The 27,725-nt window shown below is 33.8% G+C and overlaps 1 protein-coding gene across 3 annotated transcripts in view; it reads left to right on the forward strand.

The window, feature by feature from the left end:
• The window catches only part of VPS13C (vacuolar protein sorting 13 homolog C), a 173,977-nt gene that overhangs the window by 24,332 nt on the left and 121,920 nt on the right, over positions 1 to 27,725 (forward strand). For all 3 annotated transcript variants that reach the window (XM_024735158.1, XM_024735160.1, XM_024735159.1), the window contains exons 6-14: positions 12,240 to 12,349; positions 14,654 to 14,713; positions 17,143 to 17,202; positions 18,545 to 18,625; positions 19,542 to 19,599; positions 22,216 to 22,343; positions 23,741 to 23,847; positions 24,422 to 24,593; positions 25,750 to 25,812. In XM_024735158.1, the coding sequence (XP_024590926.1) occupies positions 12,240 to 12,349; positions 14,654 to 14,713; positions 17,143 to 17,202; positions 18,545 to 18,625; positions 19,542 to 19,599; positions 22,216 to 22,343; positions 23,741 to 23,847; positions 24,422 to 24,593; positions 25,750 to 25,812 (839 nt within the window). The remainder of the gene's footprint in view (positions 1 to 12,239; positions 12,350 to 14,653; positions 14,714 to 17,142; positions 17,203 to 18,544; positions 18,626 to 19,541; positions 19,600 to 22,215; positions 22,344 to 23,740; positions 23,848 to 24,421; positions 24,594 to 25,749; positions 25,813 to 27,725) is intronic.

Raw genomic sequence — 27,725 nt, forward strand, 5'->3', positions numbered from 1 at the left:
TCGGTAGCATGTTTATATATTTCTGTGATGAAAGAATATGGTACTAGAAATGCTAAGGCATTTTTCTTTGGTCTCTCTTAAAAGGTATGGCAAATGTTGAGTTAGAAATGACAAAAATTATGTTTAGATATTATAATAAGGTATCTTTCCTAGCTTAAGCTGCTGATATTTATTTAAATCAATAAGAAATCTCTCTTAAAAATAGCTTGCTGATTAAAATTCTTTATTAATGATTCTAATTCTTTTTGCCACAAGTGTTTTTATCTTACTCAGAATTATTCTTTTACAAAAAAGTACTAAAATACTTAAAATACAGAGGCTGTCTTAATGGTAGAATTTTTTAAAAGCCTAAACATGTTTTTTCCTTTCGCTTTTCATATTTAACTATATCTTATGTTTCTGCTGAAACGTAAAGATCTATATTTCCATGAAAACAGTTTTCTTCATTTCTAGTACTTTTATGTACCAGATAAAGCAAGGTGGTAGTGGTTTTGTTTTATGACAGTTCAGTGTGAGTATTTCTTTTTATTCAATTTTGGTTAATTAGAAGTAGTTTTATAAAAATGAGGAAAAAGGCTTGGAGAGCACTAAAATTTTATGTCTTTCTTGAATCAATTCAGATTAAATCTGTTTTCTTAACACAAATGTATATAATTATATGTAGTCATCAATAGGTGTATTTATATATGCTTGGATATATTGCTATAACATGTAGTTATACACTTATAATAATTTATAATATGTATAATTAAGTTATATTTTCCCTCTTGAGAAATAAACCCCAAACTCATTATTTTTTTTAATTTGGAATGGAAATAGCTGTGATTGCTTAAAAAATATTTTAGTGTTTCCAGTGAACTATAAGAAAAAGCATGGTATATACTCTCTCCTGTTTTAGTAGTTGACAGTCAGCAAAATGATAACCTGCTATACATTTTGTATTAAGTGCCTATGAAATTTTGACTCCTGGGTTTTCAGTACTTAGGAAACTTACATGTTTGTGTCTGGCAGAGAGGCTATTAAGGATGATTTGATAAATATATAGGGGATGAACATCTGTACTATTAAGCTTGTGTAAATAGGGTTGTTAGGCTTATATAATATATAATCATTACATTGTAGCTTCTTGGATGATAAAATTTAGGTTTTTTTGGGTAGAACTAAAATTCAGAAAGTGAAACTCAGTTTTAACATTATTACATTAGATTTGTCAGAAAAATGTTTTGAGTATAAAAGATGAATTCAGGAATTGGGAAATATGTTGATAGAGGTTTTTTTCCTTTAATTGTCAAGAAATACATTTAATTATCTTGACTGCATATAAGTATTTTTTCTAGTTTGTGTGAATATGGATCCTACGTTCATGTAATGTTATTCGTACGAATGATAAGACAACCCTGGGCTTCAGGTGCTTTCTATTTCACCATTATTAATTAATAGTTTTGACTTGATTACCATACTTTATTTTTCATACTTATTATTTTTCCACTTATTTATTGGTTTTAAAAGCACTATCGTGTATGTATAGAGACTAGGAGGTAAGGAGAGGAAGTGATTCAATTATAAGCACCAGATGATAAAAATGAAAATAGAGTCCTCAGGCTGATCTGCTTTAAAAAATTATTTTTACTTAATTTGTTTCATTTGTTAAAGTACTGCCCACTATTATGTGGGAAAAAAAGAAAATTGAAATATAACTATAAATTCATTTCTAGAGAGCTTCCTTAACTGTAAAAATAAACTTTCTTGATATTTTTCTTCTTTTATTTCATTGTAGTGAGTTTATTTTCCTGGAAAGGCTATTGTAAAGTAAAGGGAAATATTAAATTCCTAGTGAGGCCAAAAGATTTTTAAACACTATATAGATTCTGTATTTTAAAATGTTAATTTTATCAAAAACTCTAAAATTTTAGAGTTAACATTAACTCTAAAATCAAATAGTTTTTCCAAAAAGACTTACGATGAAAAATGTCAGTTTCGTATTCCACCATTCTCTACCCTCTAGACCCACTCCTTAGAGGGAACCATCTATTTTAGAAATATTAACTTTCTTTGTTGTCTAATGTATTAATGTAAGGCACTATCATGGATTTCCTGTTATAGTAGTTAAGGAGTTCACCTCTCCTACAATTTTTTCACCCTAAATTCCCCTTTCTATCTTCTCACAATATGGTTCTTTCATAATTTTTGTCCAATTACGAGTCAAATTTTACATTACTATGACAATATAATTATTATTCACTGCATAGGTCAAATAATGTACTGTGATTATATTTACTTTGCTATGTAGCCTTTTGTTTTTCTTGAATTTGTAAATGCTTCTTTCCTATTTGCCTGGTCTTCTTTGTAAATTTATCTTCAATTCTTTTTGTGTACTACATGAAATCTATTTATCATATGACTATCAGTGTTATTTTCCAATTGGCCAAACCCATTCGTTGGTCCTCTCCTTGTCCCCCTGTCCCTCTTGGAGATCTTTCTCTGAACTGGTTGTTTTTTTAGTTCTGCTGCATAATTGTCATCCTGGAACTGGTCTTTGCTGCTCTTCTGTTTTAATTCATTGGGTCCCTTGCCTTTTGTTCTTTTTTAGTTTGTTCCTTTGTTTTGCTAGAACATTTCTAATAGCTTTTAAGAAAGGATACACTGGATATAATTTTAAAAATCCTTTCAAGTCTGAAAGATTTGTAATTTACTTCCATACTTGTTTGATTTGGCTGGGGATGGAATGCTGGGTTTAAAATTAGAATTTTGAAGGCAACATCTTCTAACTTCCAGGTACTTTTGAGAAGTCTGATGCTATTCTGTTCAACAGATTGTTGGAAACACAAAAATTAGAAAATTCCTGGAGCCTACTGTTGAAAGACTTCATGTATAGTGATAAATAAGAGAGAGTGTTGAGTCTTACCAAAGAGGTATAGATAAGAGTGTTACGGGAGTTCATAATGGGCATATTACGTTCAGCCAGAGATCAGGGTGGACACTGTGATGGTATATATTTCAGCTGAGTCTAAAGGATGAGTATGCAGAAAGGAGAGAGGGCATTCTAGGTAAAGGGGACAGTGATGGTAAAGGGGACAGTGAAAAGAAAAAATGTAGAGCATGTATGGGGAGCAGCTAAGAATTTGGAAGTTTGATAGCACAGCCGGACGTGAGTTGGAAAGCTAAGTTTAGGTCAGTTTTAAGAGATTTGAATGCCATGATGGTGATGACGATAATTATTGAGAATTTACTATTTGCGGGTCACTCTTCAAAATGCTTTATGTCAGCTTACTCATTTAATTGTCATAATTCTATGATATAAAGGCTTTTATTGTTCCCATTATATAGTTGAGAAAGCTGGAAGTTAAATAACTTGTTCTAGGTTATGCTGCTAGAAAATGACAGAGCTAGAATTTGAACTCAGTCTGGCTCTTGACTCTGGTTTATAATGGACTTTAATTGGTAGTCAGTGAGAAAGTAAGTTTTACTTTTTAAAAAAAAATCCGGAGAGTGATGTGATCACAGCTGTGTTTTAGGAAGGTAAGCTTGTAGTGGTGTTTAGGCTGGATTTGAGGAGGGAAATGGAAGATGGTGCTACCTAGCCATCACTGACAAGAATGGATAGAAGGGATTCAGACAATGTGTCTGAAAGGGAACATACACTAAAGTAAGATGAATTCATTTCAGCTGACTCTAAAATTAGCATAAATATCACAGCAATATTTCATTCTGAAAATGGGCAAAATGGTGGGGAAAAAGGGAACCAAAACAGCAGATTTTTGCTTTCTTTGAAAATTTGGCAAATCAATGAGACATTAGCCATAATTGATATTTGTCTGTTTTGCTTAATTTGAAATTATTATTATAATTTTAATTATTAAGAATTTTTGTTTTAATGTTATGAAAACAAAGTTTATATGTTGAAAGAATGAAAATGGTGTCACTGAAAATATTTCCTTAGAAGTAAGTTGTTTTGGTGTCACTGGATTTTACTTGTTCTGTTACATGATTTCTAATTCTTTGAACTAAGTTTAGACATATTTTATGTGTAAAATTAAAGGTGTCTTTTAAACGCTTTGCATTTTGGTTATCGCTGCCATGCGGATGCAGGCGCACATTCAGGGGAGTTCATATATGGCTTGGAAAACTTTGTTTACAAGGACATCAAGCCTGGTGGGTATGCATGGTTAATTATATTCAGCTACATACAAAATTATATTCTTATCCATGCTTGTGCTTTTAATGGAGTTCATATGACGTGTCATCCTTTTAGAAAATATGGAAATGTAATTCATGTTTTTCCCCTTTACCATCATTTCCTTTTCTCTACCTTCAGCATTTTATTCATTCACTAAATACTTAATGTCTTCTAGTAGCAAGCACTATGCTGGATGCTGAATATTCATGAGGTGAAACAGACACAATCCACTGCCCTTATGAAGCTTACAGTTTGATCTATAGATAACTTTCAGATCTGGACTGCCTTTTTGACTTTAGTTCTGTAGAATAGTAGTTTCTCAATTAAGCAATTCCTCTCCTATAGCAGTGGTTTTCAGACTTTGTAAAAAGCAATAAATTGGAAACTTTTATTTTTTGAGTGAGACTTTATTTAGAACCTTGATAAGAGATGTTTCTGTGACTTTCTTCTCATGTCCTCCCTGATGTGCTTCACCTCTGTAGTAGCTTTGGAGGCACCTGTAGAGTACTGTCCTGGACAGCCTCACAAAAGGCAAATTTGAAGGCTCACTGCTTTAGGATTTACAGTAGGATTCTTTTGTATCCTAGGAAGTTTACCAAGCGCATTAAAATAATAATTTCTAATATTTTACACAGTAATTTGATTTATTTAACTGTATTCCCTATAACTTTTCAGGAATTTGTTATATTAGCTCAGTCACACTTAAAATTTCTTTTGATTAAATGGCATGTGGGGTCTCTATCTCAAAATGTAAACAATAATAAGCACTATGATATAATTACTTTTTTTTTTTTTTTTTTTTTTTTCGAACTGCGCCACCAGGGAAGCCCTGATATAATTACTTTTGCTGCTAGAAACTTCTTTAATGTTTAGGTTCATTATGACAAATGGAAGAATAAGTTGCATGCAGTTTTCACAGCATTGAATGAAATTACCCTGAAAAGAGTTTCTCTTTGTACAAATTTGCCCCTTGAGTAAGTGTGGCTGACTATGTTAATTTGTCTTTGAGTCACTTTGTTTAATATAAAAGATAGCATGGGGATACTCATGGTTCACTGTCCAGTTTTGTAGGTTGTAATTGAACCAGCTTTCTGTAGTCTGCCAGGGGCAGTGTTTTCTGATCCTACTAGGAGCAACCTGCCTCCAGGATACAAATGAATTCCACTGGCCCATTCAAACTTGTAACAAAATCATTGGGCAGCATTGCTGAAAACAAAACAAAACAGACAGAGGTCACTATAAAGTAAAACCTCATTGATTCAGAGTTTCCTTTTATTCCAAAAAGGTATATTAGCCTGGATAAAAAAACTAGGCCTAGAATTTGATGATTCTGAAATGAGAATAAGTTTGTTGATGATATCTTTAGTTGTCCAGGACTTTGTGTGTACTTTATAATCCTTTCGTTGTTTTCAGTTTGAGTGTATATTCCTTCCTCGTTAAAAAACAAACAAACAACCCAAAACTTCTAGAGCAGTGGTTTTCAAAAAGTCAAAACTATTTTCATAATAATGCTAAGACATTATTTGATGTTTCACTATGTTGACATTGGTGCTGATGGTGCAGAAATAATGTTGTGTAAAATTGCTGACTGCCTTAGCACGAATCGAGGCAGTGGCACTAAACTATACTATTAGGAGCCATTGTATTGTTCCTTACCAATCACTCACAGTAAAAAACAAAATAAAATGGAAAAAGCACCAATTTTACTTAAGAATATCATTGATGAAGTAGAAAAATTTTAATTTTAATAAATTACAGCTCTTGAGCATATGTGTCTTTGAAGTTTCGTGACAAAAGAGGAAGCATACACAAGGTACTTCTGCAGACTGAAGCAGGATAATTGTCTCAAGGAAAAATACTTGTGCAGTTGTTTGGGTTGTCAGTGAAACCAGTTGCTTTTTTCCTGGAAAGCCATTTTATTTGGAAGAATGGCTGACAGACTATTATTACTCAGATTTGGGTGTTTGGTAGACATTTCAACAATACAACTTTAAGAAAAAACAACTGACAGTGTTTGTTGCCAGCAAAAAGATTTGAGTTTCTGAACAAAAATTAGAATTTTGGGGAATTTGTATTTGCCACTTTGAGCTTGATGGCTTCCCATACTTAAAAGACTTTTCTGATGAGAGTTGTGGTGGTGTTAACAATGTGATTTTTGATATTAAATAATAAAGTGACTCAGTGTTTGTAAGATCTGCATAATTCAGTGAAGCAATATTTCCATATTATCAGTGCGTGGTAAAAAATTATGAATGTATAAAAGAGCAAGGTAGACTGATTTTAATTCAGACGAAAGATACACTGATAGAGTTTCAGTTTCCAAGGTGCAACTTTAAGAAGCTATCACTAGTTGAGTTTGGTGTAGTATCCATAATTGCATGAAAAGACCGTGAAGATGTTCCTTCCTTTTCGTATTACATATCTGTAGTTAGGTCAGATTTTCTTCACATACTTCAATCTAAACAACATATACCAAAAGAGCAAAGGCAGAAGCAGATATTTGAATCCAGCAGTCTTCTACTAAGCCAGACATTAAAGACATTTGTAAGATTGTAAAACCATGCCACCCTTCTCACTACAACTTTTTGTTTGGAAAATATAGTTATTTTTCATAAATACATGTTAACTGTACTATCACATAATGGGTTTTTTAATGAGTTAATATTAAAAAGATTTTCAGTGTTGATTTCCAATATGGTAAATATCAATAGCTGTAACCCACACTAATGAAAAGCTATTAAATTGTAAGTGTGTTAAAGGAACCCTGAGACCAAAACATTTGAGAACGGCTTTAGACGGTGACTGGGGATCATGAATTTATTGTCCATCTGATTAAACAGAAACTCTCTCTAAAGAAATATGTAGTACTCAGATTAGATTTTGCAACTATTTGAAGATGTTTAAATGTGGTGCATCTAACACTGAGATCAAAGACAGAACAAGGTGCTAGAACAAATGTGAAACCAGAAAGATAATAGGTCAGGTGAGAAGAGTGAGTTATGGTAGATTCTAAACCCAGGCAGCTGAACTCCTGTCTCCGAAAGCTTTCTACTTAAGTGGGATGGTTTTCAGGGTTACTCTGGCTTTCTTAGCTGTTTCTTTTCAAATGGTATTTCGTTGAGAACTTAGTCTTTTTCTGAATGTTTAATTTATAAATGAAAAAGACTTAGGGAACATCACTGTGACAAGAACTACTGGTAATAGCAAAGTCCAGATTTTGTTATACGTTTATTAAATATTTTCTTCTTGAAACTTAGGGTTTTATTCTTAAAATCCAGGATTTGATTCTTTGTTTTTTGTAGTGACAGGACCATTTGCTTTAAAATATCAAGGAAGAACGAATTTAAAATTTTAAGCTAAATATCATGTATATTCTCTCAAATATATGTAACATTAACTGAGCTTATATTTTTATTATAATGTTCAGATGTGGATTTTTTTGATTCATTTGAACAGATACGTATCATGTGCTTTGTGCCTAGATGTTAGGATAATTCCTGTCCTAATGAACACTCCTGCCTGGTAACAAGACAGTTGTGCAAACACTTCAAATACAGTGTAATCAATGCTTAATGGAAGTCTATATAAGGTGCAGGGGTAGATGGCCTTGGAGATGCTTGGAAGAGTCAAAGAAGGCTTCACACAGGCTGTAGTGCTGGACCTGAGATTTGGAAGCCTCCTAGGAATTTGCCTGGTAAAGAACTTCAGGGAGAGGAAAGCAAGTTCAGGGAATGAAACATGTAGAGGCATGAGGCATTAGGCATTAGAAAGTTACGGTTTGTTTTGGAAAGTGTAAGTAGTATTCCTGAAGTATCCAGTGCAAGGATGAGTGGCAGGAGATAGAACAGGACAGGGTGATAGGGGTCGGATCATGAAAGGACCTTTGTGTCATGCAAACACTTTCTCATTTTATCTGGCAGGCTGCAGAGAGCCTTTAAAAGAATTTTGAGCAGGGAATTAACAGGCCTGAATAGTATTTTAGAAGATGCAAGTCTGGTGGCGGTATAGAAGGATGTTAGGTTGGAGGTAACAGTGGAGACTGGAGGCAGGGGAGACCATACAGAGGCTGCCCCAAGAGCGTGGACTGGAGTTGATGTGTAATAGGCAGTTGAATGTAACGATTTGTAAGTTGGGTAAGATAGGTTTGGGTTAATGCCATGAAGTGAGGCAGTGCCAAATAAAAGTGGATGAGGTGTTAAAGGAATTATTAAGCTAATTTCAGTGTACAAGTCCATGTACTTTTTTTGCCCTTTTTGTATTCTTTATGTCCTCAAGTTATTAAAGTATTCTGCTTGTGAGGTGTATCATCCAGAGGAAGTCATCTGTCGGCAGCCTACCCATTCATTTCATTTGTGTTCCTGTGTTCCTACCACACACTTATCAAAACCTTTCTCTGAAAGTCTTTTTATCCTGTCATTATTACATTTCCAATATTTTGGTAATGCTGAAATGAAACATTAAACTTCATACTGTAAGCAGTCATAAATATTATAAAGGGCATTCTGTATGGCTATTTTACACAATTTTTGTATAATTGCACCTACCAAGTTATTTTCTAGATTAAAGGTTATTCTAGACTAAAGAAGGTTTGTGAATTTCTGCTTGTATTGAAATAACAGATCAGTTTAGAATAAAGTAAGGTGAGTTGTACCAAAATTTGCTGTCAGGAAGAAGTCTCTTGTTTTCTTTTCTGTCCTCTCGTCTGCTAACTTGAATTTTATCCTTTTCTCACTAAAATGCTTCCACTGAGAAGGACGTAAACGTAAAAAGCACAAAAAACATTTTAAGAAACCTTTTAAAGGTCTTGATCGCTCAAAAGGTAGGTAAAAGTAGTTTTTATGCCATGTGTTATTTATACACATTGCCACTTAATTTCTGTCTTCAAAGGTCAAATGAATGTTAGATTACGATGTAACTTCAAAAATAAGTTTTAATTTGGAAATGCATATTAAAATCTAAAATCTAAAATAAAAGAAGGACACTGGAATAGGTTGTAATTTCCATTGAGTAGTGCCTTAGCTATCGTTTGGTCATTGATTATGAACTATGTGAGAATTTCAACTCTTTTTTTTTGAATCTTATTTTATTTATTTTTTATACAGCAGGTTCTTATTAGTTATCTGTTTTATACAGATTAGTGTATATATGTCAATCCCAATCTCCCAATTTGTCACACCACCACCCCCCCCGCCACTTCCCCGCCTTGGTGTCCATACGTTTGTTCTCTACACGTGTGTCTCTATTTCTGCCCTGCAGACCGGTTTATCTGTACCATTTTTCTAGGTTCCACATATATGCATTAATATATGATATTTGTTTTTCTCTTTCTGACTTACTCTGTATGACAATCTCTAAATCCATCCATGTCTCTGTAAATGACCCACTTTTGTTCCTTTTTATGGCTGAGTAATATTCCCTCATATATATGTACCACATCTTCTTTATCCATTCCTCTGTCGATGGGCATTTAGGTTGCTTCCATGACCTGGCTATTGTAAATAGTACTGCAGTGAACATTGGGGTGCATGTGTCTTTTTGAATTATGGTTTTCTCTGGGTATATGCCCAGTAGTGGAATTGCTGGGTCATATGGTAATTCTATTTTTAGTTTTTAAAGGAACCTCCATACTGTTGTTCTCCATAGTGGCTGTATCAATTTACATTCCTACCAGCAGTGCAAGAGGGTTCCCTTTTCTCCACACCCTCTCCAGCATTTGTTGTTTGTAGATTTTCTGATGTTGCCTGTTGTAACTGGTGTGAGGTGATACCTCACTGTAGTTTTGATTTGCATTTCTGTAATAATTAGTGATGTTGAGCAGCTTTTCTTGTGCTTCTTGGCCATCTGTATGTCTTCTTTGGAGAAATGTCTATTTAGGTCTTCTGTCCATTTTTTGATTGGTCTTCTGACCACTTTTTGTTTTGTTTTGTTTTTGCGATACGCACGCCTCTCACTGTTGTGGCCTCTTCCGTTGCGGAGCACAGGCTCCGGACGTGCAGGCTCAGCAGCCATGGGTCACAGGCCTAGCTGCTCCGCGGCATGTGGGATCTTCTCAAACCGGGGCACGAACCCGTGAACGCTGCATCGGCAGGCGGACTGTCAACCACTGCGCCACCAGGGAAGCCCTTCTGACCATTTTTTGATTTGGTTTGTTTTTTTAATATTGAGCTGCTTGAGCAGTTTATATATTTTGGAGATTAATCGTTTGTCTGTTGATTTGTTTGCAAACATTTTCTCCCATTCTGAGGTTTGTCTTTTCGTCTTGTTTGTAGTTTGCTTTGCTTTGCAAAAGCTTTTAAGTTTCACTAGGTCCCATTTGTTTATTTTTGTTATTATTTCCATTACTCTAGGAGGTGGATTAAAAAGGATCTTGCTGTGATTTATGTCAAAGAGTGTTCTTCCTATGTTTTCCTCTAAGGGTTTTATAGTGTCCGGTCTTACATTTAGGTCTGTAATCCATTTTGAGTTCACTTTGTGTATGGTGTTATGGAGTGTTCTAATTTCATTCTATTACCTGTAGCTGTCCAGTTTTCCCAGCACCACTTATTGAAGAGACTGTCTTTTCTCCATTGTATATCCTTGCCTCCTTTGTCATAGATTAGTTGACCATAGGTGTGTGGGATTATCTCTGGGCTTTCTCTCCTGTTCCATGGATCTATATTTCTGTTTTTGTGCCAGTACCATATTGTCTTGATTACTGTAGCTTTGTAGTATAGTCTGAAGTCAGGGAGTCTCAGTCCTCCAGCTCCATTTTTTTTCCTCAAGATTGCTATCTGGGAGAATGTTCCTTGTGCACTTGAGAAGAAAGTGTAATCTGCTGTTTTTGGATGGAATGTCCTATAAATATTAAGTAATCCTCTCTGGTCAATTGTGTCATTTAAAGCTTGTGTTTCCTGGTTAATTTTCTGTCTGGATGATCTGTCCATTGGTGTAAGTGAGGTGTTAAAGTCCCCCACTATTACTATGTTACTGTTGATTTCCTCTTTTATAGCTGTTAGCAGTTGCCTTATGTATTGAAGTGCTCCTATGTTGGGTGCATGTATATTTATATGTAGAGCTGGTGTGGTGGTGCTGATTTCTCTTAGCTTTTGCTTGTCTGTAAAGCTTTTGATTTCTCTGTCGAATCTGAATGAGGTCCTTTCTGGGTAGAGTAATCTGGGTGGTAGGTTCTTCCCTTTCATCACTTTAAATGTATCATGCCACTCCCTTCTGGCTTGTAGAGTTTCTGCTGAGAAATCAGCTGTTAACCTTATGAGAGTTCCCTTGTATGTTATTTGTCGTTTTTCCCTTGTGGCTTTCAATAATTTTTCTTTGATTTTTGTCAATTTTATTACTATGTGTGTCAGCTTGTTTCTCCTTGGGTTTATCCCGCCTGGACTCTCTGTGCTTCCGGGACTTGGGTAGCTATTTCGTTTCCTATGTTAGGGAAGTTTTTGACTATAATGTCTTAAAGTATTTTCTCAAGTCTTTTCTGTCTCTCTTCTTCTTCTGGGACCCCTATAGTGTGAATGTCATTGTGTTTAATGTTGTCCCAGAGATGTCTTAGGCTGTCTTGATTTCTTTTCATTCTTTTTTCTTTATTCTCTTCTGTGGCAGTGAATTCCACCATTGTCTTCCAGGTCACTTATCCATTCTTCTGCCTCAGTTATTCTGCTGTTGATTCCTTCTAGTGTATTTTTCATTTCAGTTATTATATTGTTCATCTCTGATTGTTTGTTCTTTAACTCTTCTAGGTGTCAGTTCTTTAATTCTTCTAGGTCTTTGTTAAACATTTCTTGCATCTTCTCGATCTTTGCCTCTATTCTTTTTCTGAGGTCCTGGATCATCTTCACTATCATTATTCTGAATTCTTGTCCTGGAAGGTTGCCTATCTCCACTTCATTTCTTGGGTTTTATCTTGTTCCTTCATCTGGTACAAAGACTTTTGCCTTTTCATTTTGTCTGTCTTTCTGTGAATGTGGTTTTCCTTCCACAGGCTGCAGAATTGTAGTTCTTCTTGCTTCTGCTCTCTGCCCTCTGTTGGAGAATTTCAAGTCTTGAACTTGTATTTTCCTGTTTTTTATAGATAAACCAAAAGAAGCCAAAAAGGATACATTGTTGGAAAAATTGGCAACTCAAGTAATTAAAAATGTACAAGTAAAAATCACAGACATTCACATTAAATATGAAGATGATGTAAGTAACTTAGTTTACTTGGTTTAAGTTAGTAATTAAGTGTGTATTTTATGACATTAATTCTTGATTTGCCCATAAATAGCAATTTTGAATCCAAGATAGTTTTTTTTTCCTGATTAGTACACTACCATATCTCCTTCCTTGTGTTAGGCTTTTTTCATCCAGCATTAATGTGTGTACATATATCATAAAACTTCCATATGTTCCTTCCTAAAGCTAATTTAAGAGATTTTTAGATTTTTCTCTATCATTTATTTTGAATTTTGTTTAAAGACTTAGACTAATATAACTTTAAGGAACTAATTTTTTTTATTAATAACAAAAAATTAGTTTCCAGAGGTGATGAAGTAATCGTTTATAATGGTAGTTGGTAGAGAGGGGACTAAAATCCAGGTCAGTTGGCTGCTAGTCTCATTCACTTTACTTTCCACCATGTTGGATTTTAACACCCACAGCTACTCACACACATATGTAGCAATATTTAGAAACCACACTTCACTTATAAGCAACAGTTTAACATTAGTTGATTAAGAACTATTTTACTGATTAATTTTAGTTAAAATGTAACAAATATTTTGAACTTAATAGGCACTGCTTTGTCTTAAAGTTTGAAACATACATGAGAAGCCTTGGATTTTTTTCATTTACCTAACAAATTGGAAATGCTTTTTCATCTTTTCCAAAAATGAGTTTGCTTTCTTTTTTGTTTTTGGTTTGCTTTAAGTTTGGATTGAATTAAAGTCATACTGCCATGTATAGAATTTATTTTACTTTCCTGATAAGTTCCTTTTGTAACTTAATATTCAGTAAGACACACTTGTAGTTTTTCAAGATACACCATCTCTATCTTACACTGACTTTTATGTTTTGGTTATTCTGTAGTCATTAGACTGAATTTTGCTAACAAATAGTGTCTAAAAACCAAAATAATAAATCTCCTTGTTTAAAACAAACTTAGGAAAATAAAATTGACTCACCCCATCTTGGAAGTAAAAGAATTATTCTTAAAGCTAATGGCATGTTGGTGAATGATAATCTCAGTTTAAACTTAAACTAAGCTTTTTTATTGAGCAAATACAATTCAAAAGGTACATTATTTCTTTCTCTTTAATGAAGAAATACAGAGATGCATAGGAGTGGGACAAGTAATATCAATTACATTTAAATTGGTGTCAGCGACAAAATATATTAAAATAACCTAAAGGAGAAAAATTAAAAGCACAAAGGGATCTTCCTTCTGTTGCCTCTTTCAATGTGATTACCTTAATTATTGTGTCTAGAAGGATAGTGAAAAATATAGAAATGGGGGGAGGAAAAGTATGATTATTATAAAGATGTTCTTTGTATGATAGCAATAATTTATGGGTAGTGCATTAGCAGCTGAGGAGTTGTGTTTTATTAAAGTTCCTTCTGAAATAGCTGCAAGTTATTTTGAGCTTGATATCCATAGGTATAAAAAGATGAATATGGGAATGAAGGGAAATACATTTTGCCACAAATCATAATATATCTAATATTAAAAACAAAGCGCACAAAGCTCTTTGTGCTTTGCAGCTATACCAGAGCATGCATTTAGGTGACTAAACTCAAGTCTGTGGTGGATGATTTAGAACATGATTTTTCTCCTCTCTCTAGTTTCCCTATTTTCTTTCATGACCAAAAAACACTGACTTTTGGACATCTTTGAGATGTCGAAAACAGTGACATCGTACACACCATGGCACAGTTTAAGCACTGTGTATAAATATAATTAGGTATTGAAGATGAGAAATAGAAGTTTAACATTGGCATATTTTGAGTTAAGGGATTGAGGAACTTAAATGTTAAGAATCTTGAAGCATCTTCTAACAAACCATTTTTAAAGTGTCCGGGAAATTAAAGGCTTAAATAGACAGTTCACATTTCTAAATGTGAAAATCTTAAATGTTTTAAAAATAATTTAGTGGCATGGTTTTATCTACAACTCCTTGTTTTATTTATCTGTGGAGAACATCTTTAATGGTATATACATAAAGAGACTGTCTCTTTTAAACTATGTAGACAAGAGTCTGTTTAGTCCTAGTGAGTGAATCTTCTCACTTCTAGTAAGAAAATAGTTCCACTAGGAAAGTATCATGTTAGTGTCATGCCTACAAAATATGGAAAATCCCAGCCATGTTACTGTCTTCCTTCCCTTTCTTTTACACAAATCCATTTGGTTGCGTTACTTTTAAACTCATTGTCCTATGTTGCCTATTGTAGAGTGGAGAATGGATTTACCCTCACTATCAGTATATTTTAATGTCACCTTTTTTTCTTTGATAGGTAACAGATCCAAAGCGGCCTCTTTCATTTGGTGTCACACTGGGAGAACTCAGTCTATTGGTAAAGTGACCTTATTTAAAATTTCTGTGGAACCTGTGAAATATTATTCTCAAGTCACAGGGTGAATTTCCTAAAATCAGCTGTTACTACAAATAGCTGTTTTATTTTTACGTGTAATCTTTCTACAGCTTTTCTAGGAATTTACAACTTTTAGTGATACTTTTATTATAGTCTGTAATTATTTTGGTTTACCTCTGAATTTAACAGATTTCAAAATATCAAGAACAAGTGTTTTGAAAGTATTAAAAGCTGTATCTTAAATCTTTAGTAAATTAGGGGAAGATAGATTTCTATAGAGTCATGTTATTGTCCATAGTATAATTTCCAAATAGTTTATACATTGTATCTGTTTATTATATTGAAATGTACATAAGCTAATTTATTTTGATTAAGTATTTTATAATGCAGTTTGGTTTTCCTCTTAAAGGTCTTTAAGGATATAGAGTGTGTATATCCAGGTTGGACATTTTTTTACTATTATGGACAACTAAGTGGTAGGAAACATATTTTAAAGTTAAGGACAGTGAGCAGTAGATCATACTGGGTACATTTTTGCCTTTTGATTAGTTATATGAAGAGGGCCTTAGCAGGGAAAGAAGACGAACTAAAAAAAAGAGAAGTAGACTATTAAACAGAAAAAGGACATTGTTACATGGAGGCCTTAAGAAGATACATGCATGCAGAGAAGTAGAGGTATACATCAGTTGAAGATCAAAGCAGAAAAATGAAAGAAAAGGTACTGGAGAAACAAAGGAAAGGGAGTCAAGGAAGCTAGTGTTTAATACACTGTTTATCCTCTGCTTGTTTCCAAAATGAATTTGAAGTAGCTTTCAATAAAAAAGAAATAATACTATAACACTTCTAAAGAAACCAGAATCTGTGTTCTGAAAGGCAGAGAGATAATTGTTCCAGAAAAACGAGACCAGCAGTATTAGTCATAAGTGAACTCACTGTTTAATGTTGAGATTCTAAAAGACCAAATGAAAAATACAAAATAGTCACACAGTTCCCATTGACTGATAACAGGCATTCTAAGGATGGTGTGTAGTTTCCTTAGTGTGTGCTGTTGTTTGATCCTCTGTATCTTTGCTCAGATTGTTCATATTGGTTTTCTTTGCCTGCGTTATTCTTTTCCCTTAATCTGCCTGGTGATTCTATTCAGGTTTTAATAGTTCCTTCCGATACTACCATCTTTCTCATTCTTTTTTTTTTTACTTCACTTTTAGAAGTTACCATTCCTTCTTTTATGTTCCCCATTATATTTTATCAAAGCACCTGTGACACATTACTGAACTGGTTATCATGTTGGTTTCCTTCTATCCAGCCTTCATTCATTGATACAATAGTACCTATATTTTAGTGTTTTTGTGATGATTAAATTAGATAGTTTGTGTAAAGCATTTGGTACATTGTCTGGTTCAGTTTCTGCTTCAACTACTACATTGACTATTATAACAACAATAATAGCAAACTTAACTCTTTCTGTATCTATGCCATTCCTTCTTTCCATCTTTCCACTTACAAACTAAATTTTATATCTAAGATAATCTTCCCACCTCTGATCTGGATCCCGTCATCCCCCATGTCCTTAGGAGCCTTTTTCCCCCTTTTCTCTCACCCCCTCCTGCCTTTTGCCTTTTCTTCCTTATTTCTGTCAATTTCCTTCTCTTTCCTAAATCTTCAACCCTTCTTCCCTCTTCTCCCTTCCCTACCTCCTTCTTCTGAGCATTTAAATACATTCAAGCGTCTCTTTTATATTAAAATTAAAAAGCCTCTCCTTAACCTTCTCCCACTGCACCCAGGCCCCATTTAACTATTGCCTTCTTCTCTTCTTTCTAAGTTTGTGAGAAAATTCTCTACCTTTGCTATCTTTATTTCCCCACCTCCTAATGACTCCCTACGCACTATACTCTTATTCTACTGCTCCACTGAAACTGCTCTTAGCAAGTTCATCGGTAATGCCCTGGCCACTTAAGTAAGTTTATTTTAGTTTATCTCACAGCAGCTTTTGGCATTGCTGACTTTGTAGAAACATGGTCATGCTGTGATTTCCATATTCTCCTGGTTTTCTTCCTACTTCGTAATAATTATTTATTTATTTAATTTTTACAAGAATGTGGACCTTCTTCAATAGTTTATAGGCTGGCTCTCTGTTTTTATTCATACCCAGTTCCTTCCACACACAGACACAGAGTAGCTCAGTAATTATTTTCTGAATGAATGAACTCAGTTAAATTAGAACCTCCTCAATTCCATTTTCACTGTTCCTTTGATTTTGTAATATAAATATGTAAAGAAACAGGTAACTAACATTAGCCATCATTAGCTAAATGTCTTTTTATTCTCAAGTTATTTTGTTACGGTTATTAGAGCACTGTTTTGTTGATACATATACTTCATTTCAAAGTAACTCTTTTTTTTTCTTTTAGACTGCAAATGAATACTGGACTCCGTGCATATTAAATGAAGCAGAAAAAATTATATACAAGGTATTAGACTAGACTTTTTAATCCAGTTATTTTCCTAAGTACAAACACTTAATGTATTTTCTTCAAGAAACCTTGATGGAGCAGAATATGCCATTGGAATATGAGTTAAAAGTTTTAGGTCCAGTTTTGGCTCTGCTACTTACTATGTGACCTTCTGTAATCACTTAACCTATTCTGAGGTTTAGATTATTCACCTAGAATATAAAGAAACCGGATAAAATTAATGTTTCCCAAATTGTATTCATGGAGCATAATATACCATTGGAATGTGGGTTAAAAGTTTTGGGTCCAGTTTTGGCTCTGCTACTTACTGTGTGACAACCTTCTGTAATAACTTACCTATTCTGAGGTTTAGATTCTTCACCTAGAATATAAAGAAACTGAATAAAATTAATGTTTCCCAACTTGTACTTCATGGAGCATTAGGTAATTAAGATACTATCAGATTTGTTGAAAAAATATTCTCTGGTCAAGTAAGATTACTGACTAAAGTAGAAACAGGTACATTTTATTTTGTTTTAAACTCCAGGACTTCACAGTACTTTAAATATGCTAATAAACATTGTGAATCTTTAAGAAGAATATTTAGTATGTAGCTTTCCCCACCTTTGTTCATCATAGAATCCTTTCCCCTCACCCCTCCCTTGAAACAGCCATTTGTAACCACTGGAGGAATCATGTCTTTCTTTCTTTTTTTTTTTTTTAAATAAATTTATTTATTTTTGGCTGCGTTGGGTCTTTGTTGCTACGCGTGGGCTTTCTCTAGTTGCAGCAAGCGGGGGCTACTCTTCCTTGGGGTGCACGGGCTTCTCATTGCAGTGGCGTCTCTCGTTGCAGAGCACAGGCTGTAGGCGCGCAGGCTTCAGTAGATGTGGCACACGGGCTCTACAGCGCAGGCTCAGCAGTTGTGGCACACAGGCTTAGTTGCTCCACAACATGTGGGATCTTCCTGGAGCAGGGCTTGAACCCATGTCCCCTGCATTGGCAGGCAGATTCTTAACCACTGCGCCACCAGGGAAGTCCTGAATCATGTATTTCTTATTCAGTGAAATATTTACAGTCTGTTAAATACTAAATTCTCAATAAATATTTGATCACTGAATGAATGAATCTCCTTGGGAATAGTGTTCCTGGAAGCACAATTTAGCAAATGCTAGATTAATAATAAAGTCTCTGTATAACATACATATATTTTCCCCCGTTTTTGCAATATCTCCTTTCCTTTAAAAGTTCAAAGTGGCAACTGGAGAATTTTGGGGTAGTGAACATGAGAATAATCTCTTAATATTGATTCATAATTTCAGTGTGTTAGTTACCTGACCTTTTCCATTTTCTTCTATAGCTTATACGGCTTGATAGTCTCAGTGCCTACTGGAATGTTAACTGCATCATGTCTTACCCGGAGTCAAGGGAACACATCTTGGTAATTACAGTTCGTACCTTGAAGAGCTAACCACACTCCCTAGATTTGTTTTACATAGTGGTCTTTAATGAGGACAGGATATCAGTCTTTTGTTTAAGTTGTATGTAACTAAGTCAGAAGTGTGCAACACAGTTTTTGGAATCACTCTATCTTTAAAAAAAAGCACTTTTGATTTTGAAGATCTTTGTGAAATCATTTGCTTGACAGTGAGATGAGAACCTATACTATCACATTAAAACTGTGTTTATGGTTTTTTACACTCTCATTTTGATGGCATGCTGGTTGCATTGTGGAGTTTCCTATGAGAATGATTACTTGAAGAGTATTGTAAAGAAAGGTGATACCTTTCAGATCTAAAAAACATGTTCTTAGCAAATGTTTTAAGCATTTGTGATGATGCACTCTTGAATAGTGCACGATTGCTTCAAAACTAAGCGTGCTAAGCCGTCTTAGTCATGTTTATTTACTTAGAGAAGAACAGTTGAATTTTCTGAATTGAATTAATTCCAAGATTCTATCTTTTATTTCTCAGAAAGATATTGTAACATTAGGTTAATTTGCCTTTGTCTAGAAAGTGTTTGAGATTCTAATTCATGAATGTGTGTGTGTGTGTATGTATATATATATGTGTATATATGTATGTACACATATACACATTTTAAGTCAAAGGGGAACAGTCTTAAAATCTTGTTTCCAGATATTTAGAATTTATAAAAGTTATCTACTAAAGTAATATTCTAAAGAAATATATCTGTAAATAGGGCTCAGTGTGTTTTTCTTATGGACTAATAATTACGAAGATGGGAATAAAGATATTTAGGACCAAATTTGTGTGTGTGTGTGTGTGTGTGTGTGTGTGTCTCAATATGTATGCATTTTCTTTTTCATTCTCTTATAATTCAAATTTTTTGTTTAGGGTCAGCTGAAAAGTGAAATTCTTACAAGTAACAATATACCCCCAAACCATCAATACAGTAAGTAATGGTAAAAGTTTATTTCATGTTATAAGAAGCATGGAATTAAATACTTTATTTTAAACTACTTTTTCTGATAAAGTTATTTTGACAAAGAGAAAGTATTAATTTTTTATGTTAGTTTTATGATACAGCATATTTGGTATATAATTTAGTATTTAGAAATAGATTATAACACACCACTGGAGAGTGCGAAGGGCACTGTGGCTGTAGTTCACTTCCAACAGTTAACCCCCTTGACCTCCACGTTTTCTTCCTACCTTGTTATTGTCTACTTTGTTTTAGGAATTAGGTTTTCTTTTCTTTGTTTAATAACGAAATCTCTGAGATCTTGATATTCAGGATCTGAGCATGTCACTATTGCAGTGTTAAGACAGACTGACTACTCCAGAGATTTTTTTTTTTAATGAAATATAGTTGATTTACAATATTATGTTAGTTTCAGGTGTACAGCATAGCGATTCTGTATTTTTACAGATTATACTCCATTATGGATTATTATAAGATAGTGGGTATAATTCCCTGTGCTATACAGTAAATCCTTATTGCTTATCTATTTTATGTATAGCAGTTTGTATCTGTTAATCCCATAACCCTAATTTGTCCCTTCTCCTTCCCTGTCCTCTTTGGTAATCACAAGTTTGTTTTCTACATCTGTGAGTTGTTTCTCTTTTGCATATACATTCATTTGTATTATTTTTTAGATTACACATATAAGTGATATCATATATTTGTCTTTCTCTGTCTTATTTTACTAAGCATAATATTCTCTAGGTTCATCCACATTGCTGTAAATGGCAGTATTTGATTCTTTTTTATGGCTGAGTAATATTCCATTGTATATATATACCACATCTTAATCCATTCATCTGTTGATGGGCACTTGGGTTGCTTCCATGTCTTGGCTATTGTAAATAGTGCTGCTGTTAACATTGGGGTGCATGTATATTTTCAAATTAGTGTTTTTTTTTTTTCAGGATATATACCCAAAAGTGGAATTGCTGGGTCATATGGTAGTTCTATTTTTGTTTTTTTGAGGAACCTTCATATTGTTTTCCATGGTGGCTGCACCAATTTACATTTCCCACCGACAGTGCACAAGGGTTCCCCTTTCTTCACATCCTCTCCAGCATTTGCTATTTGCAGACTTTTTGATGGTATCCATTCTGACAGGTGTGAGGGGGTACCTCATTGTTGTTTTGATTCATATTTCTCCAGAGATCTTTTTTCAGTAAGCTTTTCTATCTCTTGGAAGCCTCACCTTTACTTATTTTTAAATAGATCTCTAAGAAAGCTGCCTCTGTATTTATCCCATTCATTTTCTCCATTTCAGTTTTGTTCTAAAGATGCTATTCTTTTGTTTTTGTTTAGTGTACCTCTTGATGCTTGTTCTCAGCTTTCATGCCAATGTTCTTCTATACTCCATACTACTCTCATTCACTGTTGTTTTCTTCTTATTCTTTTATAGCTAATTGCCTTTATATGAGAGCTGGCTGGCACTTTCTCTTTATGTTCACAAACCTCTCTATTAAACGATGACAGAGTTTTTGGATACTGTTAGTTTGTGAGAGCATTTAGTTTCACTCATGAAAGAACTTACTCAGAAAAATCTACAACTTTTTTCTGAGACATGTTTCATTTATAAATAACCTCTAAATAAGTTAAAATTTTTATACAGTCTTATGCAAATTGTAACTACTCTAAGATACCACAATTTATATGATTTTAATACTATTTGCAATTAAAATTTATTACATTACTTTGCTCTGTCATCTTCCCTAATATTCTTTTTCATACTACTTCTCAACTTCAAAAATATTGCCTTTAGTTGAGTCTAAGATTATATATGTAATGATCATTTTGAAAATTAGAAAGTAGTGAGCAATTTTTTTCTGGGTAATATGAATTTCATTCATGATTCTGTTCCTAAATTCTGACTATGATTAAATAATATGGAAAGTAATCAAATTTTGTTTCCTACCTTGTATTAGTATTTTTTTGGGGGGGGCCATGTCAGGCAATACTTTATAATTATTTTTTAAATTTTTATTGGAATGTAGTTGATTTACAATGTTGTGTTAGTTTTAGGTGTACAGCAAAGTGAATCAGCTATACATATACAGATATCCACTCTTTTTTAGATTCTTTTTCCATATAGGCCATTACAGAGTATTGAGTAGAGTTCCCTGTGCTATACAGTAGGTTCTTATTAGTGATCTGTTTTATATATAGTAGTGTGTATATGTCAGTCCCAATCTCCCAATTTATCCCCCCCCCGTATTATTATTTTTAATGAATACTAAAATCATTAAATGTCTTGTAGCAAGGAAGGGAAACATAATTTTACACAGACTGTGAATAACCAAGATTAGATTGTCTATATTTTGTACATTTCTTACTTAGAAGCATAAAGCGCCAGTTTCCTCTTTTACATTGAGTTTGACAGTTTGTGTTACGCAGATAAGTAGATGCTTAAATAGTTTTTGGTAGTGATTTTTTTACATATTTTTGATCATTTTTCTTTACTTTCAAAGTAACAGTGTTCTCATAAGTATTTACAGTTGCTCATATGTAAGGGCATGTAAACATATCTTACGTCTTCCCATGTTATATAAGTTTTCCAGCCAATATCAGCCTCTGCAAAACTCTACATGAATCCTTATGCAGAAACAGAGCTCAAAACACCTAAACTTGATTGGAACATAGAAGTACAAAATATTGCCGTTGAATTGACCAAACCTCAGGTAAGATTCATTTGGGTATTTATAGCTTTGATTAACCTTGAATTTCAATGGCTTTTGTCCTCCGTGATTATTCCTTCTCCAATGCTCTGGTGGTTCTTTTGGTTTGTTATGTTGAGATTTGATATATCTCCTAAAAATAGATTATATGTGTATTTTTAAAAGAAAATAAATACCATATATAAGAAATAGTTTTCCTTCATTTTATCTGATTTTTCCCTTCTTGGTGGAGAATCTTACCAAATTATAGTGAATGACATGATTCCCATTTAATTCCCAATTCTTGATGGAGGGTTTTAATAGTTTTTTTCTTCCTCAGATTTTAATAGCAGACACTCTTACATTAAATATTGTTCACTTAATTTTTAGAATAGCTATGTTGGCAAGCTTCTTTTCCTTCACTTGTTTCTCAAGTTTGGTTATGTACCTAAGGAGTTTGGATAAGACATCTGGAGAACTGGAAGTGAAAGGAGGATGGGAGATTTAGCTAATTGAGCTTTTAGCCCTGTGCAGTCCAGTACAAATATAATGCAAGTCATATGGGTAATTTTAAATTTTCTAGTAGCTGCATTAGCAAGATAAAGAAAAGAGGAAAACAATTACTAAAATGAATAACATTTTATTTAACATACCCAAAATATCATTTCAACATGTAATCAAAATTAAAAATTGTTACAATATTTTATATTTTTTTCTTAAGTCTTCAAAATCTGGGGTTTATTTTATACTTACAAATACATTTAAGTTCAGACTATCCGCATGTTAAGTACTGAATAGCCGTGTGGTAACTCTTAGTTAGACTTGCATTAAGAAAAAATGGAGAAGAAGCTGGACTTCCCTTCTTTATTTTGCCTATAGTTGTGTGTGTGTGTGTGTTTCCCTCCATTTGAGCTGTTTACCAGATACACACAGAGTTGTATTGGTGGTTAAGATGGGTGGTTAAATAGCTTTATCTTGCTTTAGTTACGCGATAATTTTCTGGAGCAATTTGAAATTCAGCTTATAGATAACCACTGCTTGAAATGATGGTCCAGAGGAAAATATGTAGTTTTAGGAATCGGCATGTTTCACGTTAGTAGTTACAGATACCATATTTCATTGGTTCTAAGATTTACATTTATTTCACACTTTAATATATTTGAAAATAGGATGTATATTATTATTGGTGGTATGACAGTTTAATTGGCAGTACTGTTTTCTTTTGTAGTAGAACTTAAAATTATCTTACAACTTATAATCGTTGTCTTAAATCTGATGAAATATATTATTGAATTACCAGACAACTATGATATTCATTGTTCAGAGAGTTTGAAGTCTCACTATACTGAAAATATAACAGAATTTGGTGTTTATTCATGTGTGTGATGTAACAAACGTTAACTTGGTTTTTGTTTTAATAGTACTTAAGTATGATTGACCTTTTGGAATCAGTGGATTATATGGTTAGAAATGCTCCTTACAGGAAATATAAGCCTTATTTACCACTTCATACCAATGGTCGACAATGGTAAGTTAGAATTTTAAAAAAAAATATTTTATGAGAACCATGTAATCATATAGTTAGGGACTCTCAGAGCTAAGAGACCTTTAAAGCCATGTAATGAAGCCACTTACTTTTTTAGAGACATGAGAGGGATATCTTTTATATTATGTCCTCGTTACTCTTTTTTTTTAATAAACACATTCTCTTGTACTCCTGCTCGTAGATTATTCCCAAATTCTTAACTCAGTATTCAAGACTTTCAACTTTTTTTTGATCTTATTGCCCTTCAGTAATGGATATGAACTCCAGTGTGGCAACCATATTGGGATACTGTTAATTTCACACAACATGTCATTTTGTGTCTTTATGATTTTGCTTTGGCATATCCTCTTCCTGGAGTGGTTTGTTCCATTCATAATCTATTTAAGTCAGAGAATTGAAGTACTGGGGAATAGAAATGTTATCTCTGAGCTTTTATAGGAATACAGTTAATAAGAACAAAAAGAGTAACAGTGTAGCTCTAAAACGTCAAAGCTATTTTCCTGCTGTTTCTTAAACCTTCATATTCAAATGTGCATTAACAAAATTTGATTTGCAGGTGGAAATATGCAATTGATTCTGTTCTTGAAGTTCACATAAGAAGGTATACACGGATGTGGTCATGGAGTAACATAAAAAAACACAGGCAATTGCTCAAGAGTTATAAAAGTGCCTACAAAAATAAGCTAACCCAGACTAAAGTCCCAGAAGAAATACAGAAACAAATTCAGGTATATCTTGCATATATTGGTGAGAGCTATTATTTGTTAAATCATCCTTTAATGTTAATTTAATTTAACTTAAATTTAAATATAATTTTAGAAAGAGCAGAACTGAGCTCTTTTTGAGAGAATTGTATGGAAAATGCAGAGTATTTTTTCCCCTGTTATTTCCTTCGAAAAAAAGCTTCCTAATATCAGGGTACTTGTAAACTATTTGGAGAAATGTGTTTGGTTTTTATAATAATGTTTAGAAAATCAATATCAGAGCTGTTCACATATGTGTTTAATATTGGCTAGATGTGTATTGTTAGTTTTGTTAGTGGCTTTTTTTTTAAGAGTTCAAAGTATTATTTGTAAAAATTAGTTCTTATCCTCAAGATAGTCTTATTTACCCCCTTCTGAAATATAGAAGAACACATAATTTGCTTAATATCATCTGATCTTGATTATATCACTGTTTTTGCTACAAATTCATAACATAAAGAGTTAATCGAATTGTTATTCTGAAATATATAACAATCACTAATATTATATATTAGAAAAAGCATCAAGTTTCTCAGTATCTTAGATCTGGTATACTCATGTATAAAATGGAAACAGTATCTGTCTTACAGAGTTGTGAGAATTGCATGAAATAACACATAGAGCATGTGACACACAGCTCACCCACTACATGTTAGATTCCTCTTACATAAATTCCCCGAGTTTGTTTCTGCTTTAGTGTACTTGATTTGAAGAATTTTACATTCTTAAATTTTGTGTTTTATTAAGGTGCCTTTGGTATGATGATTGTGAAATAACACAGAAAAGGGGGAGTCAGAAGTAACAACCATAATGCTAATACCTAAAACAGGTCCCCCTCCTAAATATTTTTGTTTCCACTTGCATGTATGGCTATCTCTGTATTATAGTGGTCTCATTAAAATTCTTATTTTCATATTGTATTTAACAAGCATTTACTTTCTTGGAAAATTGTTTCTCACATTGCAAAAACGTAAAAATGTAAAAGCCAAGTGTACGTTCAAATTTATATATATTATACTTTCAATAGATCACAAATGCTGTTTGTTCACGGACTAGAATAATCCTAGAAATCATAGAAGAAAAAAATGTTTTTAATCTAATGACCATTTTCTTTGTTTACAAGTGTCTCTTTGTTTTTTAGGATTTGGAGAGGCCACTAGATGTTTTTAACATAATTTTAGCAAGGCAACAAGCACAAGTTGAGGTAATCTTTTTTTCTTTTTTTTTCTTCATGATAATTTTTTTTTTAAACTGGAGTATATTTGCTTTACAGTATTGGGTTAGTTTCTCCTGTACAACGAAGTGAATCAGCTATATGTATACATACATCCCCTCCCTCTTGGACCTCCCTCCTATCTCCCCATCCCACCCATCTAGGTCACCACAGAGCACTGAGCCGAGCTCCCTGTGCTATACAACAGATTCCCACTATCTATCTGTTTCACCCATGGCAGTGTATATATGTCAATCATTTTTATTAGCTGATTTTATGTTTTTTTTTTTTTTTTTTTAATTTTATTTATTTATTTATGGCTGTGTTGGCTCTTCGTTTCTGTGCGAGGGCTTTCTCTAGTTGCGGCAAGTGGGGGCCACTCTTCATCGCAGTGCGCGGGCCTCTCACTATCGCGGCCTCTCTTGCTGCAGAGCACAGGCTCCAGATGCGCAGGCTCAGTAACTGTGGCTCACGGGGCTAGCTGCTCCGCGGCATGTGGGATCCTCCCGGACCAGGGCTCGAACCCGTGTCCCCTGCACTGGCAGGCAGATTCTCAACCACTGCGCCACCAGGGAAGCCCTGATTTTATGTTTTAAACATGTTAATACTACTCCTTTAAACCTGGGATCAAGAAATTTAAGTTTCATAGGAAGTTGTTTAGATTTACTCACGTGAGAATAAAGGTTGAGTTTTCATGTCTTAATTTAGTCTCAGGAGAAAATTAATTGGAATATTGGAGGAAAAAACCCCACTGATATGAAGGGGCAAAATTTCTAATTTTATAACTAAAAATTTGCTAACCCCCCAAAAGAAAGTAAGTAAAAGTCATCCATAATCCTACTAACACAGAATGCTGGTGTTAACATTTTGATATGTAGGCTTCTAGTTTTTCTCTCATGCATATGTACCTAGTTATTTATGCTTTTGTATCCCCCATTTCTTTCCCTTTATTTTCTCTTCCCTCCCTTCCTTCCTCCTTTCTTTAACCCATTTTCTTTTTTTCCCTCCTTCCCTCCTCTGTCCCTCTTCTCTTCCTTTCTTTTTTTCTAAAATTGGACTCAGTCTGTTTGTAGTGTTTTGTAATTGCTGACTTATCCCACTTGGTACCTTGTCCTCATTGTTCCATGTCATTTCTATTATTCTGTAACATGACTTTTGGTAAATGAAAAAATAAATTATAAGTGCAATAAACTCATTGTAGAAAAGTTAGAAAATAAAGATCCACAAAAAAAGAAAATAGAAATACCCTTTATCTTACACACTAAAGATAACTACTGCTAATACCTTTTTGTGTATTCTTCCAGTCTTTTTTATAGTCATAGATCTTTATACACATACTCATTTTTTTAAATGGGATTAAAGCGTATGCACTTGGTTCATTCATATACTTAGTAAATGCTCATTGAGTGCTTGTTGTACTAGCATAATAGTTAAGAGTGTAGACTTGGGAGTCAGATGGTCTGGATTCTAATCCCAGCTTTGCTATCCACTACTTGTTTGACCTTGGGTTGACTATTTAACCTGCCAGTGCCTCAGTTTCCTCATTTGTAAGACTATATTAATTCACAGTACCTACATCATAGGGTTATTGTGTGGAGTACCTGATAAACCATATAAACCACTTAGACTGTTATGTGCCTGGCACAATGCTTTGCACATAATTATGTACATCTCATCACCCTTGCTGTATTCTATTTGTTAGAAATGAGTCACAGGTCATGCCCACACTCAAAGGAAGGGGACTGTCCAAAGGTAAGAACATCAGGAGGGAGAATTTTGGGGGCAGGTGGGGGATGAGTACAACATGTGAAAAAAAAAAGTGAGGAAACTCACCATTGAGAAGGTCACTTCTCCAAGTGTTGACTTCCCTCCACCATCTGCCTACTTTGCTAACTTTTCAGAGT

Source organism: Neophocaena asiaeorientalis, unplaced genomic scaffold (genome assembly GCF_003031525.2).
Source record: "Neophocaena asiaeorientalis asiaeorientalis breed wild unplaced genomic scaffold, Neophocaena_asiaeorientalis_V1.1 scaffold264, whole genome shotgun sequence".
Taxonomy (NCBI): domain Eukaryota; kingdom Metazoa; phylum Chordata; class Mammalia; order Artiodactyla; family Phocoenidae; genus Neophocaena; species Neophocaena asiaeorientalis.